This window comes from Phaenicophaeus curvirostris, chromosome 1, assembly GCF_032191515.1.
Source record: "Phaenicophaeus curvirostris isolate KB17595 chromosome 1, BPBGC_Pcur_1.0, whole genome shotgun sequence".
Lineage (NCBI taxonomy): Eukaryota > Metazoa > Chordata > Aves > Cuculiformes > Cuculidae > Phaenicophaeus > Phaenicophaeus curvirostris.
Window position 1 is genome coordinate 21,198,423 of NC_091392.1, and position 21,111 is coordinate 21,219,533.

The following is a 21,111-nucleotide window of genomic DNA, read 5'->3' on the forward strand; positions in this document are numbered from 1 at the left end:
ATTCAGCACTTCATTAAAAAAAAAGACTGCCAGGTATTTATAAATTGTGGGCTTCAAAGCTACAGACAGAAATGCTCATGGTTAATCTGGATACAAAGGTTAACATGAAAACTACTGGTGCTTTCAAATACGTTATAAAAACCTAAACAGACAAAATCTCACTCACATTCTTGTCCTCTATTTTTCCTATTTCTCCCTGCACTTCTCCTTCACATTTCCTATTTTCTCTCACTACAAGAGCCAAAATATTAAATGGCAGCAATTTGTTCCCAGGTCATCCAGGGGTTTTGAAATGCCCTCTCCCTTCCTAAAAAGTATACACAGAACTAAGATGCTGGATTTTTGCTACCTACTAGCTAATAGATTCTGAATTGCAAACAGTTCCTTGCAAGCTGTATTGAACCAATCAGGCCCTAAGACTCCACAGGCTCTAGAATAGGGACTGTCCCCCCCGAGCCAACTACAATCACAATCATGACTGATGGCAGGAGATGAAAGCAGTGAGCTGTGCCATTGCTTCACCACATGGTCAGCAAGGTGTGCATTACAATAAATTGTGTTGAAGAAGGGATGGAGAAGACCCTCTGCAGAAAATTTTTATTCTGCTAGTGTATTACTATAGCCACACAGAAGGCTGTAATTCCATGATCCTTGCTGACTTTCTGCCACAACCGACTAATCTCATGCCTCATGTTTCTCTTCCATCCCATGCCACCTCTCTAAAAAAGGCCTCATTAACTCCTCCAGAAAGAAAATCTGCACAATACAAAGCAATCTTCCTCACTTCTAGAGCTTGCATTTTCTTCACCCTTCTTACAACTCCCCCTACCACCCTCCTCACACACATGCAGATATTTCTCATCTGCTCTCAAACTACTCCATGGGCTTTGTGGCAACATCATACCTATAGATCTCCTTCACGGCCATTCTCAGCTCTTCTCATCCTTCTTCACAAACATCTCCTTTCTGATTAGTCTCCTTCATCAAAAGCTAGACGTTCTTAGACATTCTCATTTCAAATAGGAAACTTGACTCTACTAATTACCATGTCACTTCCCTTTCCTTTCCAAAGTCAGTAAATGTTCCAACAACATTTGCAGGGTGGAACTGGACAAAGGAATGACAAGCAGTCTGCATTCCATCCTAGTACTCCAACAAAACCACTTCAACAAACTCTCTAGTGATGTCTCCACCAGTGCTCAGAAACACTCTTCCTTCTTCCTTCATGTATCTTTCACCAAATTTCTTTAATTCTTGACCTCCCTTGGTTTTGTAGCTGCAAACCCTGCTGCATACTCATTCCCAAACAGCTATTTCAACATGTTCCTCTGAGGACCTTTCTCATTCTGCAACGTTTTTTTTTTGCCTCACTTATTTTCATCTGCTCATGCTGCTGCAAAGATCCTCCTCCTAACCTGTAACATTTACCATGCAACTCCTTTTATTTAGCTCTCCTCCCTGTTCAAACCTCACTTTCAGGACCTTGCTTCTAAGAATCATTATTACACATACTCACTCTTAAAAGATGTCCTGCCTCTGATGGGACTCTTGCATCAACCTTCACCTCTCTCGGTTTTCAAACAAGAGTTTGAATAAGCTGAGAATGGCTTATTGTAACTACCTGTAAAACTAATGAGACTTTAAAACTTTCCTTCTGAGCGATGCGTATAAACAATAGACAAGTGCTAACAGATCTTGGACAGGAGTATTTTAACAATATTGTTTGAAATGTTTCCAATAAAATATAACCATAAACATATGTAGGATGAAGTTCAGCCCCAGGATTTGCATTGGAAAAAGAAGACCCAGTCCAAAGGAGGAACAGCTCAAGTGGAGTCCACTGAAATCAACTGGCTTTTGACCTGCTTGAGATTCTGCCTCTAGCCTGTAGAGATGTCTCCAGTTTCCACCTGTATTTACATACAGCAGGTGGGTATCATTACTACTCTAAAAGCTTATCTCAGCATTTACTACTGAAACTAGCATGTAATGTTACAGTGATACATAACTCCAGTAACCTGATCTCCTAGTTGAAATCATATACTTTGATTCACTACAGCTAAATAAAAGGTCCTTTTAAAAAAAAATAAATTCAGAATTCATCAAGTACAATCCTGGGTGAATGAATTTTTCTTTTTGTCAATCAAAGACAATTCATATCAGCTTTTAAAAACCTCACACACTAATAAGTTGTCTCAGTGTCTCCTTAGAGGTCTCCAGCATGAAAAGGACAACATTGGTAGGTAATGGTATGTTCCAGTTTTGCAAGCTACTGCCCTGAAAACACTTGAGTGACAATCTAACCAGAAGCACAGGATACGGTGGATGGGGAAAAAGGAGTTAGACTTCAGGATTAAACCCTTCCGCTTCTATTCTTCTACCTGTATTTCCTCAAAGGAAAACAGAAGCCTGAAGATCACTCCACCTTCCTCTATCTTTAAGCAAAATTATCCAAGAAAAAAAACTTAACAGAAGTTAAGTGTGCAATGTAAAGTTAGAGGGATAGAGAGATCTAATGAAGATCTCTGATAGAGAGATGCTGCACTGCATAGAGGACTTAAGGCAGGCTTTGCTTTCCTACTTTTCTTGAACTGCGGCCTGTGCCATCACTTTGACTTAGCTGTCCTCTTTTTTAGACTACGTTATGTATGCTGCATGCACTCAAAATTGAAAGGGCATGATCTAAGTACTATTGATGCCAGTGGCCTCTGAGGAAACAATACAAGAGTTTCCAGTTGGGAAGAAGCTCTGGACTCACTTTGGTTCACGTTGCAAGGTCTGTTCTTTCCAAAGAGGCATAACACAGAGCTTGCAATATGCTAATTGGAAACAACCTGATGGAGAGATGAGAGACAGCATGCTGCAGAAGGCCGTCTACACCTCCTAGGCAAAACCAGGACTAAGTAGGTTGGAAGACAGTTTACAAAAGCTGACATGAAGAGGCATACAGGCTTTGAAAAAAACCCAAACAACAACCAGGAAACAAAAAACCTATCCACGTTACATAATTTCTGTTATAATAAGAAGTCTCTAAAAAATTAGAGACGGAGAAGCTCCATCTCAAGCAGGTGGTAATGCCAGCTTGCAGAGGAAAAAGTGGACAGATATCAAATCACAGTGAACCTACCAGGGCAATATAGCAGGGAGACAGAGATGCTGCGAGCATCCAGTTCATAAGCAATGTCACCTGAACAGTCAAAAGACTCAAACACAGACAGAATTCATATTTGAAAAGCAGAGTCTTAAGGGACAAGAGTTTAAAAATACAGTTTGACCTGTGACATGAATGGTCTCTTTTCTCTAGAACCGAAACACAACAGTTACAGATGATTACCTTGTGGAAGTTAGCTTGCTTGCTTCTCATCTAATTGGCTATCAGCTTAAATGTTGCATATAAAATCAGAAATGCTTTTAAAAATCAGAATTGTTAGGGACAGTGACTGGTCTATAGAAGTCATCCAGCTCTGACTTCTGTGAGAGCGAAATACAATGTTTAGGTGGATACTGAAAATGCATTTTGCAAGAATATTTTAAATTTAACTGAGTTTCGCCTTGAGGAAGACTTAAAATAATTGTCTAATATATAAAAAACCCAACCTCAACTTGATAAGCAAAGCTGTAGCACAAAATGAAAACAACTCCAAAAGAAACAGTTGCACATGTAAATTTGATATTTACTGATATACAAATAACCCCTGAAAAAAGAAAACTTAACCACACGGTACTGTTGAAGACCCAACTGATCATTTTAAATGTAATTAAACTACCATACACACACCACAGTTCCACAGGGCTTTAATTGTTTTTCGTAAATTAAAAGTAGATCTGACAGCAGCAAATGATAGAACAACCACCAGACTGAAGGGCCACACCAAAGAGCCCAGGTAAAAGGAAGCCCTCGGCAGAGTTAAGAGTAATGCAAAACATACTGCAAGGGTGAAGTACTTGAGGGAAAGACCTCAAGGCTCTCTCTGGGCTTGACGTAGATGCCCAAGTGCAACTCTGCTTGGCAGTGCAGCTGAGTTCTTCTGTGGATTTCCAAGGAAGACTGTTCTTGATGATGTGCCACAGTGAGAAAAGCAGTAGAGCTCTTTATGCTAAAGAAGGTTTGCTTTTTCTACCTATTCCACATTTAAATAAAAACCAAAGTAAACATACTGGAAAGCACTGTGCTTAATATAGATACCTCTCTAAATGCAAATCTGTTTTAAAATAATAACATCTATCTCCACTGCACATTTGATGCATCTGCATGTAAAAACTAACCCAAACATGAATTCTACTAGACTTACAAAATGTCAATAAACTGGGCCAAAACACAGCCTCCTGACACAAACTCTTCTACTGATTTTGAGCTGCAAGCAAAAAAAACGACAAGCAGAAGTTAGTCTAACTGCAAATATTTACAATATGGTTATTATCAATTATTACTTCAGTTGCACAAATCTATTGGACGTGACTGACAAATTACTGCAAAAAAGGAAAAGGGTAGGACTAGAAAAGAATTCCTCCGAGGTAGAAAAAGATGTGTCACAACAACTTTGTTCCTGTTTCAAAGCCAATGTTTGGAGTTCAGGACCTTGGCTTTTATTCAGCAAAGCACTTAAGAATTTGTTTAATTTCAGCGGTTTCCATAAGACTTAAATATGTTTTTAGATATTTTACTGAATAGGAGTACAATTATTCACAAAAGCAATATAGCATGTTACTCAAGGGAATGATTATGTCTTGTGGGTCTCCTGGGTAAAGCACATGCACACAGAGGGAAAAAAAAATCAATTTTGACACTAAAAATAGATGGCTTTTCTGAGAGATGTGAACCTTTTCATCTCATCCAAGTTTTTGTTTGGGTTTATAGTTCATTGATGTTAACAAGGCTATTAATATAGAGTGATATTTTATTGCTGTATTCTGTTCTTAAACCTATGTTTTAGAGCAAACCTTTTCCATAGCATCTCCCAGTCCCTAGGCTTCTCCATTGTTAAAATACCAGGATTCCCTTGGCTTTGCAGACAGAAAAGTAGTAAGTACAATGAATTAACAACACTAACAGTTTAAAATAACAAAGCACCAGCCGTGCTGCAAGTCAGCCACCACATGTTTTCATTTCCTTCCCAATTTCTCAAAAGTCTTGACATCTCATTACACAATTCAGCAGAGTAGGTCTTCCCCTTACATCTATGTCAGCGTAAAGAGGGAAAATAGCCACATACGCAGATTTAATTGCAACACAACAGCAGTTACACTCCTGCTATGTATCCAGCTCCTAGTTTTTAAAATAAATAGAAAGTAAACTAAGATTTTCATAGTCTTAATAAACTGAGTCCTTGTGAAACTACTCACATCAGACAGTTGCAGGGGTACGTATGCGTAACTACCACGGCAGGTACCACAGTCACACAATATTTGCCTCGACTTCCCTGGTGCAAGCATAAGCCTGAAATAATAAACAAAAGAACTCCTCGGAGATACTTCACATTACTCCTGAGTGTTTCTGATGATCATTGGAGCCTTTTTAAAACGCATATTCCTAGTTTACATGTAACTGGGGCATTTCACAGCGCTAGAGAAGGAAGCAGAAATAGGGAACTCCATAAATGTTCTGGCACCTGACCGTGGAGAGAAAGAAAATCAAACCGCTATCGCACAAGTTTAGTCCACGGCAAAAAAGTTAAGTTCTAAAGAAATCTTTTATTATGCAGCATCTCTATTTAAAGGCCCATTATGGATTGCTTCTACGTAATTCCACTTAGAATCACAGAGTGGTTTGGGTCGGAAGGGACCTTGAAGACCATCAAGCTCCAACCCAACTTGCCCAGGTTACAAAGGAAACACGAGTCTCTGTCAGAAAACCGATTAACGCCGCTATTACTCCCAAAAACTGACCCAAAGCTTTTTACAAGCTTACAAAAGGCACACGAATCTTCCCCAGAAAACCATTAAACGCCGCTACTCTCTCCAAAAATCGACTCAAAGCTTTCACGACCGGCGCGCAGCGAATACACCGAGGCGGCCGCGGCGCGAGCCGAGCGAGGGGGCCGCTCCCCGCCCCGCGGCGCCCCCGCGCCCTCCCCGCGCCCCGCGGCCCCGCCATGACAGCGCCGGGCGGCGCGCGCCGTTGCCGGGGTGACGGCGCCCCCCTCCCGCCCCCTCCCGCCGCGGCACCTGCCGGCCCCGCACGCACCACACGGAGCCGTAGGCGCCCGAGCCCACCGGGGCGAGGCCCTGGTAGCGCTGCGGCACCTCCCACACCGTCTTGTTGAGCTCCTGCCGGTAGAAGCCGCCGCGCTCCGACATCGTGGCGGCGGGGAGCGAGGCGGGCTCGGCCGGCGGGGGGAGGGACCGGGCGGGGAAGGGGAGGGGAACGGCGGGGGGCGCGGGGAGCCGGTCCCTGCCCGCCCTCCGCGCTCCGGCCGAGCCCCCGGGGCCGGGGGAGCCCGCCCGCCCGGGGCCGCCGCTCTGCGGCTGCGGAGGGCAGAGCCGGCAGCAGGGCAGGGGAGAGGCGGTGAGAACTTTAAACCTCCGAAGCTCACGCACCTATTAAAATAAAAGGTGCTCTGGTTTCTTTACTTCCCCCGCTTCCCCCCCTCCCTTCTCCAAAATGCGCTTTATACAATATCTCAGTGACTGGTGGAATCGTTGCAGCGCGGCTGTAGCGTTATCAGTATATTTTCCTATGTCTTCGTTTCCTTCTGTAACTTCTTACGCTTCTTTGATCACCTATAAATAACTTCCACGTATCCTGCTTGCATAGATTTGGCGTCTGGAGATTGCTCTGCAGCTGCCTTTGAATCAGTGTGGTGTGTAAAGCTGCTCTTCAGAACTCTCGTGTCCTCTGTGTTCCTAAGCCATGAACTGCAGTTCACTTTGACGAAGGGATGCTCAGCTCCTGACAGGACATCGGCGTGACTGTGCAGAGCACGTATGCTTGAACAGTTGTGAGCACAATGAGCCGGAAGGCAAATTTTAAGGATGTTCCTAGCGCTGGACGGTTCAAGTTCCAACTCTGAAACTCCGACCTATGTTCCGTGACAGGACATAGACAATAGGACCACCTGAGTGAACAGTACCAGGAACTTTGGCTTTTGTCAGTGCTTTTCAAATTAAGAGATAAATGAATCATAGAATCATAGAATAACCAGGTTGGACGAGACCCACCGGATCATCGAGTCCAACCATTCCTATCAAACACCAAACCATGCCCCTTAGCACCTCGTCCACCCATGCCTTAAACACGTCCAGGGAAGGTGAATCAACCACCTCCCTGGGCAGCCTGTTCCAGTGCCCAATGACCCTTCCTGTGAAGAATTTTTTCCTAATGTCCAGCCTAAATCTCCCCTGGTGGAGCTTGAGGCCATTCCCTCTTGTCCTGTCCCCTGTCACTTGGGAGAAGAGGCCAGCACCCTCCTCTCTACAACCTCCTTTCAGGTAGTTGTAGAGAGCAATAAGGTCTCCCCTCAGCCTCCTCTTCTCCAGGCTAAACAACCTCAGCTCTCTCAGCCGTTCCTCGTAAGGAACCAGCCCCTTCACCAGCTTTGTTGCTCTTCTCTGGACTCGCTCCAGAGCCTCAACATCCTTCTTGTGGGGAGGGGCCCAGAACTGAACACAGTATTCGAGGAGTGGTCTCACCAGTGCCGAGTACAGAGGGCGAATAACCTCCCTGGACCTGCTGGTCACACCGTTTCTGATACAAGCCAAGATGCCATTTATCTGCAGCCATCTACTCAAGGGGTACTAAGTGCTCCTAAAGCCATAGCCTAGTTTACCCTGCTCCAGTGCAGCATCTCCAGTCCTCTCCAGACTGCTCCTTGGTCCCACTGGAATTTCTGTTGAATTAAGTGGGAAGTGTGAAAGAAACGGTATATTCATGTATCTTATTTTTCTCAGTACCACCATTCTGAGCTTAAAAATCAGAGTAACAGTACAGCCAACCTACATCAAACGAAGAAGAAATCTTCCCTCCTTTCCTTCCCCAAATGTTTTCCTGTGCCAAAATTAAGGAAGTAATCCTACTTGCTGGCTTTTATTCTACTTGGTCTCTGGAGGTGTTTTGGGCTCTAGCCCTTACCCACTCACCAGGTATTAGATTATTTCTCGCTAACTGCAGCCATGAATTTTGGAAGTTGAGTCTGTCCTTATCTGCCCAACCTTCTCATTGTGCAATTTCCACAGGAATTCATTTTCTGTCTTGTTAATATTTACAGTCACTTTCAATTTCCTGTCTTCCGTGAGCTTCTGCTGGGTATTTATACTGCAGTCATGACTCTGAGATTGTGCTTGATTACTTTGTTTTATTGGGTACTGTATATATGATGTTCCTCTCCATATAGTGAGGGAGATATTAGAAAATGTACAGAACCTCCCATAAAGCAAGCCCTGACAGCTGCTCCTCCTGCAGTGGATATGGAGTGTCAGCTTATCCATCTTTGCCAGCTCTGCGGTGGCACTTGAGGAGGAGAAAGAGGCAGCTCCCTTGTCAGCTGCATTCTTGTCTTTTAGTTCCTGTTTTACAGGCCAGCCAGGTCTGTGCGTGTACAAGTGAGAGGAGAGTGAGTGCACTCTGAAGAGGTGTAAAGGCATGAGAAGAGAAGAAGTCATGGCTTCCTCTGTCATAGGTTGCCTTCCTAGGAACTTCCATTTCCTATACATGAAATACTGCTTGAGGCTGTGCTGGGGCTGCCCACAGACAGGGGAAGGCTATAAAACTGATGTGGACACTGCACACCCCTTCCCCTCCTGCCCCAGTGCAACTATATGTGACATGTCCTCTCCCCACCAACTCCTGATGCTGGAGGATGACAGGTCAGCAGGACTTGCTGCATTTCACATATGGCACCACGATGTGAGAGGGAGGCCTGTGTGCTCTGGTGGGGTTAGCTGAGATGCCAGGCAGTGTGTGAGGTAGGACCCAGCTATAGGAGCCTCACATCTGGTGATCGGGGTGTCGGATGTAGGCGTGAGCCCTGAGGATGTGGCCCTGGGCAGGAGGGTGCACGCAGTCCCTCTGATGCACAGCAGTTCCAGCAGGTACAGAAGGAAGAAAATTCGCAGGTGCAGCAGGGCACTGCTTTTCTATTATGGCTGCCCTTGCATAATCAAACCCCATGTTATTCTCAGGAAAACAAACCCCAAAGAAATCAAAGGAAGTCATTCTTTTAGCCAGTTGTGAGTTACTAATTTCCCATTATTTCTCATTCCTCTTTTACTTCCTTTGGTTTTTATTTGTTTGATGCATTGCAGAAAGTTTGCACTTCTTTGCTAACCTCCTTTTGGCTCCTTTCAATTCTCATATACTCTCTCTCTAGCTCTGTTTTGATTTTCTGTTTAGGAATCACAAATTTGCTCATGACTTTCATACTAATAATAAACATGGAAACTTGAAGAAAGAAAATGCCACCTTTGTACTGAAAATAGATTGTTTCCTAGTTGGAAATATAATCATATTATTGTAAACCCAGCACTGATTTTAAAAAGGCTTTGGAAAACATGGGACAGACTGTTCCCTATAATTGCTGTAAATGTAAGGTAGCTCTAACAAAGTGTCAGTGAGGCTTTAGGATCAACCACCTTGATTCTGGCACTAGATCTCTTATAGACAATTTTGAACTTGGAGTTGCCCATTCATAGATTTCACCATGTCTCCCTGAAATTGCTAACAGTAAAATAACCCTGAAAATGCCAGGAAGATGCTTCCTGTGCTGCTTTCTTTTGAAAATGTTGTAGGGAATAAGTAGCATTTTTATAAGACAAAAACTTGCATTGGAATATTATATACCTTACTATTAACAATAAAACATTGTAATTAAATATAGAGCAGGTTATATTTGCAAACCACGTCTATGAATATGTAATTCTAACATAGGAAAGCTGTCACTGCTTATAACAACAGGAAAGATGAAGTAATGGTAGCAGGAAAGGCTTAATGAAGCCTTCTGTAAATAGTGAGTCAATCATTAACTTGTCTTAATACATCAGCTTCCATGAGATTGCTTTGGGAGAGACTATGTATCTGTTACTGAATTACAAGAGGCTTGTTGCATATGCCTGCAAGGTAAATATCACTCTTATTCCTGCTATTAACACTTTTTGCTGCTGAACACCTACTTGGAAGGCTTATATACTGCCAAAGTTGATTCCAATGACCTGATCCAGCCTGTTTTTTTGACCTTGTAAGAATATGAAGGGTCTTGCTTTGGAAAAAAGTGTTATAATTCAGCTACTCATTTTGAACCTCAAGTTTGATCATGAAAAATGCAAGGTATTTCATACCTATGACTAGGTATGATTAGGTAGGAAATCCACTGAGGAACCCTGCTATTGACTGAGTTTTAAAAACCAAGGAGTGTTTCATCTGTTGAATCCATGCCTCTCCAAATAGACGAGGATGCTGTGTGGGACTGTGTTAAATGCTTTGCACAATATCCTGCTCAGTCACATCAACAAAGGCTTCTCAGTCCATGTTCATTCAGAACAAAAACATCAGAAAAACACAGATTTAACTTTATAATAATTCCTAATTGAGTAAACAAAGGTCCAGATTTAATGAGGGAATGCTGAGATGGGCTGTTAATATATAGTGCTATATTTTGCTTTGTATTTCTTTTGCAGCCCATGTAATTATGTTGCCTGGTGTCTCACAACAGCTCCATGATACTTTATTCTTATGCATAATACAGCATCATTGAAACACAGCCTAATATTGACGTGTATAATCAGTAGCTGAGGAGAGCCCAGCACTTCTCCCATTCAAGTCAAAAGCAAATTTCAGCGTGTGAATGGGAGCAAGAACACATTGTTCCAAATGCATTAACCTGGCTTTATGTCCTAAATAAATATCGGTTGTAAATTTCTTCTGGTTGACTCTGAAGACACTCCAAAGGTAAAAGCAGGTGTGGATGTAAGAGTAAAGTTCACCAGGCACTATGCTTTTCTGATGTATATAAGAAATCACACTCAAGGAAGCCTGTTTAATTGACTATTTTGTCCTTCCTTTTGGCTCCAATGAAAACACTGTGGGATCTTTAAAATTACAGCGCATTTCTAATTATGAATTCCTCTAATCACAATCCAAAAATATTTATGTATTGTAGCAATTATATTAACAAATAATCAATTTGGCTAAAATTATGTTTATTCTACACACTAAGTCAATATGAAGAGAACGTGTTACTTAGAGGGCTTCTAAATAGCTGTGGTTGCAGACATATACAAACTTGCACCTGCACCTGTAGGGCTGCTCTGCCTGATTCCTATGAGCTTCAAAACATGGTAAGCGACAACAGAGTGCTTTAAAAATATGCAAGTATTTGGAGTTAAGGGATAACAGTATGTGAGTTCTGATTCAGCTGTAAGTCTTCATAAACATCTAAACGAAACAGTTACCAATGCTAAAACTAGTAAAAGCAGAACACAAATCTCTAGTAAATTATCAATCTCGCTTAATATGGGATGCATGTATTCACATGCCTTCATTTGCCATCTGCTACTCATCCACAGAATTTTGTACTTCAATCTGGTGCTGTTCATTTCCCATAAAGCAGTTACACTCAACCTTCCACTGAAAATACTTCTCCATCACTGTGCTTTTCAGTCATTACTTGACATATTGTGAGGATACAACTCAGGCTAGAGAAAAAAATTACAAATCCAGTTGTTCTACTGTATATGAACTTCTCTGACATATCTGTAAGGTTGTTCTTTTCCACCAGCATGACTCCAGTGCACAGTGGGCTATTCCACAAACGTGAAAAGTGGTATTTCTACTTTAATAACAATTTCCTTTACGGTGATGTTATAATATCATCTTCTTGGTTTTAACTTAATATACTGTCTTTGGACTCTGCTGAACAGACTTTTGATTCCTCAATGTAAGTCTGTCCACAAGGCTCCAAATAATGGTTATAATGTGACTGTAACACGACAGATTATACTGCAGATATTGAGCAGTGTGGAAATTAATGGACCTGATGGAGGCATGCCCTCTACTGAGGCTTCACGGGGCCTTGATAAACCCAGTGAAACAGTTGCTGTATGGCTTGGCCTGCTGTTCATTTATTGGGCACTTTTGGACCCAAACCATATTTTGCTTGCTAAATAGCTAGATCAAACTTTCTGCTATTGTTATTATAGCAGGATGGTAAGACAATAATGTGATATGTTTCAAATCATTCCAAACAGCCATTTGGATAAAACCTCTGATCTGTGTGATCCTCATTCTGTTCAAGAGCTATAATCCATACAGGGGAACAATTTTTCACAGTTTCATCATAATTCAGGAGTTGTTTGATACGCGTTAGATTTTTCAGGCTGTTCAGAGTATGCATCTACTGAAATCAAATATTTCTATTAATGAACTTACATAGTCTGCAAAAAACTGCTGTGAAAGAATAGTTTATTACTCCTCAGCTTTTCTTGTACTTACAGGAGTTCTTATGAACTGAGCTGCATAAGCTGTAGTCACAGATTAAGCAATCTTCTTATGTATTTATTGCCCTCTTAAAACAAATAAAGCCATAAACCTTTGTATATAGAGTTGGCAGATGTATGATATATGTCTAATTTTTCAGAAATAAATATCAGATGGCACCTCAGTTTACCTCATTTATATTATTGTATCAGACTCTACACAGTTGAATTGATGAATGAAAGCAATGGCAGAGGTAAGGCTCTTTTGAGAAACAATTAATTGAGGGCCCCAAACCTGAGGATTTAAGAACTTTAATGTTCCTTTTATAAACTGGAACTTTAAGAGGGGAATTGTGAATCACTGTGAGATCAGAGGCTCTGGAAAGGAATAGGGTTATCAGGAGTTGCAAGAAATAAGTGAAACAGGCCTTGACTACTGCAAGTATGTGACCACACCAAAAGATGAAGGGAACTGCGTTGGAAAGAGCTTTCAAGGAAAGGCTTCCCTTATATTTCTTTGGAATGTAAGACTGGAGGTGACTTCCCAGATGGGTTATCGAGTTTCAGGTGCACATTCATCATCACAAACTTATTAGGTGACTACCAATTTATATTTGTGCTTGTGCCAATGCTGCTCTCTGGCCTTTCCTTGCTGTTTCTGTTTTCTCTGGTGTATTTCTAGACGTTAAGTGTGTCTGTGGCAGCATTCAGGTAACATATACTGACCTCTGTAAGTCTCCTGCATTGGGACAGCTCGCCCTTCCCTATACGATTCTGAGAAGGGCGAGCAAAAACTGTAACAACTCCTCCTGTGGAGTTGATTATTTTATGAAAAATACTGTGTGACAGTTCTCTGTGTTCTCCAGGGAGTTATGAAGTAGGCCTTTCTTGTAGTACAGTCTATTGTTTAAGCCAGAATTAATTATTCCTAATTTCCTTGAGGTTTTACTCAGCCTATAGCAAAACACTGGCTGTCCTTTTTGCTACTTGCTTTCTGCTATCTCCTGCTTCTAATGGTAAAATAACAAATAGGCTGCATATTTCTTGTTGACTGAGACTCTTGGACACGAATAGCGTAGCAGTGGGCTTTCAAAAGTAATGGTCATGCCCATTACCTTCTTTGTGTAAACATTTAACTGGCGGAAGAGTGACCTGTGGCAAAACCTTTTACATCCCCAGAGTGCATTTGGGGACCTCTTTCAATCTGAGCATAATTAAGTTTGGCAGAAGTAAGAGACCTACAAGCAAAGGGAAGTGATATTTCAATACAATTTTCCTATGCATGCAAAGTTACTGTTTCTGTCACGCTAAGAGGATGCAAGATGCAAGATGTCACTGCTGGCTCAGGTAGCACATTTCTTCTAAACATCAACCTATTTTATAGCAAAATATCTTGGTAAGCTAATGTGTCTTAACAGTATTTATCATCTTCAATCTCCATTTGATGTAGGATTAGACTAAACATATCTTAAGGAAATTCTTATCACTAGTTAATAAGGCAACTATGTCCTTAATTGCAGATAAAAGATAATGATTTTTACACTACACTGCTGGTGTTTGTGAAATTACCACAGAGATGGATGTGAGCTCATGTTTTATTACTGCCACAGTAACACACTCCTCCTTACCTCTGTTACCCTTCTTTATACACTCAGCAATCTGCCTCTCTTTTACAGTAAAGTGAAACAGTGGATGAGCTTTCAAGCAGCCTCTTCTTCAGTTATAATTTTTTTGTTTCATCTGTTCCAAAGACAGCAGTCAGCTCCTTTGCCCAGCAGTTTCAAAAATTTTTGCTTTGGGATAAAGCCCAGTGTTTTCTTTAAAACTTGGATTGATTATAAATATCACCATCAAAATGAATTCTCTCTGCCAGTCCTCATCCTTCCATTTCATAACATAGAGATTTAGCAAATATTGTATCAGCTTTAGCTAATTCTCCTTCTAGAAAGCTCAGTAGAAGATTTTTCTGAGTAGGGATTTTAGAAGCAGGAGTTTTTCTGTAACTTTTCTTCTTTTACTGGTTTTCAGAACTTTTCCTGTTTTGAAATACAGAAGCAGCAAACCTTGAATCAAGCTTCATTTGAAAGTGGTCTTTGTCACATGTTGCAAAATTCAAGTTTCTTACTGTCTCCTGAACCTAATGGATGCCTTGCAGAGTGTCCATTTACTCCTCCTGCCTGATCTCTACCTTGTTTTTCTGTGTGATGCCATTGCATCTACTGAGCAGCTCTACCAGGACTCTTTCCCCTGACTGAGTAATTATTAATGTAGTTTTGAGGCCTAAATAAATGTCTGCATTTGCCTTAGTTTGTGTTTGCTGCACTAACATGTATTTTGAAACAAAGGTTATCCACATTTCAAGGGCCCTGTGCTAGATGTTTTTTTTCTTCCAATTTAGACAACAAGCACATTACCAGGAGCTCAGTGGCACAGTGATGTTTTTGCCTTTAAACAAAGAGAGACTGCTGGGTTTTGAACCCAATGAGATCCAAGTGCCTGTGTGTGTTGTTTTTTTCTCTCCAGAGATACTCCACAGTGCTCAGGGCCTGGGTCTGTACCAGTTCTGCTGCAAGCCATTCAGAAGAGGTTGTGTACTATATTTATTAAGCCTCCTGCATTTTCCTGCCCCTTGCTTTGGTGTGAACAATTGCTAAACTCATAATGTCGCACAAAACTCTTGATTCAGCTACATATAGGAAAATGTGGAAACTCCTGTTTGACTCTGCTATGGCAGCAGAAGAGGTTTGCAATCACCAGTGGCTTTGTGGACAGTTGATCCCGCAAAGTCATTCAATCTCAGCAGTATTTTATGTGCTGACTTACAGAAATTCCTACCTATAGAGTACCTCTTTTATTCTCAGAAGATCAATAAATTATGTCATTAGCTATTAGAAGCTTACACACTCCCCATGCAGGCCGAGCAGTAGATTTTCTTGTAACCATCTGGCCTTTTGAAACTTTCTAATCTCCTAGATAAGTGGTTTTCACACACTGCAATGGATGCAAGGTGACGAGGTCTTTTTAGTTTTATTCAGATGGCTTCTCATTTTTCCTAACTTCCAGTTTAGGATTCCAACCTCATTCCAAATTGACAGGTCTCTCACTCTGCAAATAAAAACACTTGTTAAGATTGGGCCCCATAAAGGCATTCATGCTGCATAATTTTGCATCAGTTGTGACCGTTGTGATGATATTTAATGACAATGGGAGCCTGGACTTGACCTGTGAGTTCTCTTCCCAGCATTGTGACATTCCTATTACAGATTATGCTAGCAAAAGGCCAAATGGCAAAGAGAAGGAAAATCTATATCACAACATATAGAAAAGAAACAGCACGAGAAGGAGTTATCTGGGAAGGCACAGTCTCGTATCTCAACCCCAATGCCCAGTGACTCAGACCTACACTGCACTATAAAACTTAATCACAGCAGAGCTCAGTTCTTCACAGCTACATAAAAAGCCACATAGAGCAGAAAAAAAATGTTTTAGTTTAATGTTAAAGTAAGATGAAAAGGCTGAATTATCCTTCAAGAGTACCCTGTTTTCAATGATTTCCTTTTATAGTTATGCATGCATAGTTATCAACAGTTCTGCTTTAAGAGGAAGAACTTTCCCTAAATATTCCTATTCTTTCCTTTGCTTGATATTCAGCTCAGTAGTATGAACATTTTATTTCATTGTTTCCTTTCTTTCTTTCCTCTGTGTGTTAGACCAAAACAAGCCCTGAAGATGTTTCCCACAGTCCCACATGGCAGACAAGAAGATAAAAAGAAACTGAGGGCAGCTGGACTGGCTAGCAGCATCCCCCACTGCTGTGTTGATCAGGCATTCTCTCATTACCATACCTAGAATTAAGAGGTTTGACCTACCAGATTCTGCATGCTCTCTTTCTTCCTTTATGTCTACTTTTTGCCATTATGCTAATAGATCCAGTCTATATGGCTGGAGGGATCTGCCTAGTAGGGAATTCCCCCACTGTAGCGCAAGCTGCGGAGAGCATAAATGTGTTAATAGCCTGGAAGAATCATTATTAAGAGAGTGTGAGGAATCAATTTACTTAGCTTGTGCTCGGTGACCTTCTCTTTTCCATTCATGATTTCTGCAGTAAGCATAACTCAACCTGAACTATTAATAGCCATACAATATTTGTTCAACAAGCAAACAAAACCCAACAACATGAAGAGCTTAACCAAGGTTTGTGTTTACTTCCTGAGGTACAAATTGATACAAGTCTGGCTTAGACATAAATATCAGATTCACTAGATCTTTTAGTTAAGATGATGGCCTTGAGTGTAGGGAACATGGCAGGTGAAGCTTTGGGGAAATGGCAAATGATGAGGATGCTTAGGCTGTAAATATTGTAGTTTTCCCTCTTTATTTAATGAAATAACTGTAATCATAGAGGGGAAAGCAGACAAATGTTTCACACATATGGCAAGCTTCAGCAGTCAGTCAAACAATTTCCTAACACAATGGCAAGTATCTTTCCAGCTCTAGGCCTTTGCCACAAAGCTAATAGCTCTAGTGTTCCGGAAAGCAATCACATGCTCCAAGCCTCTCCTGCAGGTGCAGCTTTCCTGGTCCACAGACACTGTATTTTTGCACTCCCTTGTACAGGAGTAAGTTGGAATCCTGCAACCAGGAAATGCCATGATCGGAAGTCATGGTGAATTCTCTGAAATAATGCAAAGGCACACAGGATATAGCTTTCCATGATTTTAAGGCCTCTACAAATGGACTGCTAGATTCCTATCAACAGTAAGTAGAGACTGAAGTCAAATGATATATGCAATATGCTTTTTCCCTCCTTATTTGTTTCAACATCAAAGCAAGAAAGGAAATGAAAGATAAATATGTTTCTATGAAATAAAAATAGATTTTTACTATAAATAAATCTTGGACAAAACCAGAGCAAGCAAGAGCACTGCTGTTTCTCTTTCCGGCAGGTAACTTGGTAGAATATGGGACAGGTGGCTTCAGGAAGTAAAATACTTCATACCACTGCAAGTACTTGGCGATCTGTTAAAATAGCAGCTGTCTCATTCTCGACCATAAGGAGAAGGCAATTATTATAGCCTCAGCTGTGACTATAGGTAAGCAGACAGGCTTCAGCACGACTTGAATTCTGGCTCTTTTGCTCTTGTTTACCAGAAGCCACACAATGCCCCAGGAGTTTCACACAGCAAGCAGACACATCCATTACCAGTCAGAAACAGGAAGAGTGTTCACTGACACTGGCAGTTGCCCAGACCTTAAGAAATGTGGGTTCAGTGTTTGTGCTTGCAATGTGATTTTATATAAATAATTTTGTTTGTCTGATCCAAATACTTAAAAATATTTGCTTTTTTCCTAATGCCTAAAATCTTTACATGCTCATCCTCAGAAGGATACACTATGAAGAGCTAGGTTGCAAAGAGGGAAGCACAGAATACAGCTACTCTTTTCCTAAGTACCATAACCATCTGGAGCATGTCTTCTAGAGAAGAAACTTCAAGAAAGCCTAATTTTTAGATCCTAGTTGGCTCAAGCATGAGAAGTACGAGTAGTTAGGCCTGAAAAGATCGAGGCAGTTCTATTTATTCATGAAAGTAGATCTGTAGAGAAGGGACCTTCACTTTTAAAACACTGAGAACTAAGGGCTTAGGCTCTTGGAGTATAAGCTAGAGTTTTGAAGTTCATAGCATTAGAATTCTGCATCTAATTGCTCTCTGCAAACTGAGATGGTCTCAAAAGTTGACCTTCTGGATCTGACCCTTCGTATTTCTTTCCCTCCTCTTCTCATACAGCACTAATAGGTTTTACATTTTCCCAAGGCTTTTTATGAGGGCAAAAGCCCTTAAAAATTCTAAGTGGCCAACCTGCGCAGTAATGAGGGCCTATATAAATAAAGTTAACACATCCAGTGGAGAGAATGTGTAACTGGACGATATGCAAGCATGCATATTTTAATCTGGGGGACAGTAACAGTGGAGCACCTGTGGATGCAGTGGATTGCATAAGGTTATTAACTATAGGAGTGGGAGCATCAGCACAGGCTCAAACCCAGAAAGCAAACCTAAATAGTCTCTATTTTCTTTCAATGCAAAAGCAGACACCTCACAATGTGAGCAAGTAAGAACCTCACTCATATATCAGCTCATGCCTAAGGTCATTCTGCTCCACCTTATGCTGTGTAAAGTGGTACAGCCATCCCACTGTGCCATGTATGTCCTCCTATTGTTGCGTGACTCCCTGGCTCCTGCACAGTGATGCCACCTGGCTTCAGTGCTGCCACCTGGCTTCAGTGCTTTGCAGTCTGGGAAGGTCCAAGTTCTTCCTGTCATGGAAAGGAAGCATAAGGTAGGCTTGTAGGGAGGGACTAAACAACCAGGAGTGTAAAACTAAGTCGGTTTTATCTCCTTGATGCATCTGGTTGTGCCTGCTTTTGTTGCTTTTGTTGCTAGCATGTACTGAGTACTGTGATCTTAAAGCATCACAGCTGTTTTTACCAACTCATGATACAACCACACATTCAGTTTTCTGTGTGAACTTATCCTGAAGGGTGTATCTGTGCTGCACACTGTGTATGGAGCAAAGGCAGATAAGCCAACATTACAGAAAATGTGTGGCTAGTTATCAGATGTGGTACTCCAAGTTCCCGTGGCTCATTTAGAAGAAGCCCAGGTACCCACAGGTAGCAGAGCTGTGCTGAGCAGACACGTGGGTACAGGAATTGGTAATATTTTTCAAGTAAATATACTTGGTAAAAGATGCTAGCAAAAATAATAAGTTATCTAGTCAGTCAGAACTGGTGCCATGGACACCCTGCGCCTTGATGATATTTAAAATATTGCTGACTGCTGCTGTGTTGATAGAAGAAATGCAAATCCATGCACTGTCTGACAGTAAAAAACACAGGAAAACAGAGGCTGCAGGGCCAAAGAGTCTATTGTAGCAGGAAATATTTTCAGAACAAAAAGTGCCTGGGTCACGCATAAGCTTTGCGATAGCAGTTATTCTGGCAGCTGAATAGTCTGTCAGGGGAGGCAGGTCAGCACATCTCCCTTGACCTGGAGTACTTCTTTCCTTTAGTAATTGGCTGCTTTGACTTGCTGGTTTTGGTCCCTGGGTTTTGTTTTGTTTGCTTGTTTTGTTGGTGTTGTGGGTTTTTTTTAATAAGAAAAGAAAGATGTATTGCAGAAGAGGGCACAGGAATCTGTGGACAGAAGTACCTTTCCATTGGCAATGTCTGATTTTGCAGTAACATTGGCATTCATCATATGAATGGGCTAGTAGATAAATTCCAGTTCAGGCATAGGTCGCTGTTATTGTAACAATCCATCTAGCTTTACACTGACTTTCGATATACACAAAATCTTCAAGCAAGCAAAGATCTTGTGGGATGTGGGGGTGCATTAAGGCATAGAATCCAACTTCCATATCACTTTCAGAGACTTTTCCTTCTGAAGCCTTAATCATCCAAATGAGAACATTCCTGAGTTAACAAGAACACGTCTTGCACTCCTAGCTGACCACCAAAAGTCTTTAAACAAAACATAACAAGTGATTCATGGTGATATGAACTCCCCTGACACATGTACAGCCAAGACTAATATTATGGTACAGTATGTTATGCTTGATAAAACAGAATGTTTTGGCACATTTGACAAGCTTTTCCATAAAGCAGTTGTGTCAAGCTACACATCTGAATCAGGAAACTTTGATTTGTGCCAAGGCTGAGTGTTCACTTTTCTTTTTCTCCTTTCACTTCCTTGTTTCTCTGTCTATAAGCAGCTCACACCATCGTTGTAACACCTGAGTGTGCAAGACATCTCCAGACTGTCTTGTTGAGCCTGCAAGAGGATGCAAGTTAGGAAGACCTCATTGAAGAGGTGCAGGAACAGTGCTGTGGCTCAACAGAGAGCGTGAGGGTGACTGGACTGCTTTTGCAGTGTGCCTTAGGTGCTTGGAGCATGGGGAGACAGCACTGAAATGACTGAGAGGTTCTGAACTGGATTAGCCAAGGTCAGGTAAGATCAGAAGCCTCGCTTTCCAGGAGTGACAGCCCTAGTACTGTTAGAGGAGATGGCTGAGCAGAGGGAGGAAGTTACAAAGCTCTGGCTCAGTTCTTTGTCGGGGGGCCGGGGGCGGGGGCAGAACACCACTGGTCTTTTTCACACAAACCTCACCTAGAGGAAGGCTGATAACCACTGAAGCAGGCCAGATCATCAGCTCCCCTCACTCACCCAATGCAATCATCTAGTAGACAAAATGTCGTGAGCGGTGGCCATTTGGAGGGACAGGACAAGTAAAGCCTGCAACTTTTACATGCAGAACTGCATGAAGAAATGGATTTCATAGCAAATCAGTAGGTACGTCTTGGTGGAATGCCCTACATATGACTGGCTGAAGTGAGCACGATCCTATAAGCATGGTCATCAGCTGAGAAACCAGCTGTTGCAGGAGTTCTACCATGAAATAACTGCTGACAAATTCAGCTTCCCAGGAATGAAGCATGAAGCCTAATTAACATAAGTAAGGATCAAGACTTTCATTGGACTGTGTCACCAATGCTTTAATTGTTCTTAAGTTTTTAAGGTCTGCATCCTGAAGTGCACAAATCATTGATAAAATATTGTATCAATTCAACTTGCTTATAAATCATCTTTAACTATGTCACATTATGCCTGTACATCTTAATCAAACTGTGAGAAAGGCAGAGAGTAC

The 21,111-nt window shown here is 41.6% G+C and overlaps 1 protein-coding gene across 2 annotated transcripts in view; it reads right to left on the bottom strand.

The window, feature by feature from the left end:
- Nucleotides 1-6,318, bottom strand: part of MAPK11 (mitogen-activated protein kinase 11) — a 31,577-nt gene extending 25,259 nt beyond the window's left edge. Inside the window, exons 1-2 of one of the 2 annotated variants that reach the window (XM_069850293.1) lie at nucleotides 6,185-6,318; nucleotides 4,293-4,355 (exon numbers count right to left, since the gene is read on the bottom strand). In XM_069850293.1, coding sequence (XP_069706394.1) covers nucleotides 4,293-4,355; nucleotides 6,185-6,297 — 176 coding nt within the window. In that variant the 5' untranslated portion in view covers nucleotides 6,298-6,318. The remainder of the gene's footprint in view (nucleotides 1-4,292; nucleotides 4,356-6,184) is intronic. The other variant, XM_069850302.1, reaches the window with a different exon arrangement.
- Nucleotides 6,319-21,111: the final 14,793 nt, after the last annotated feature.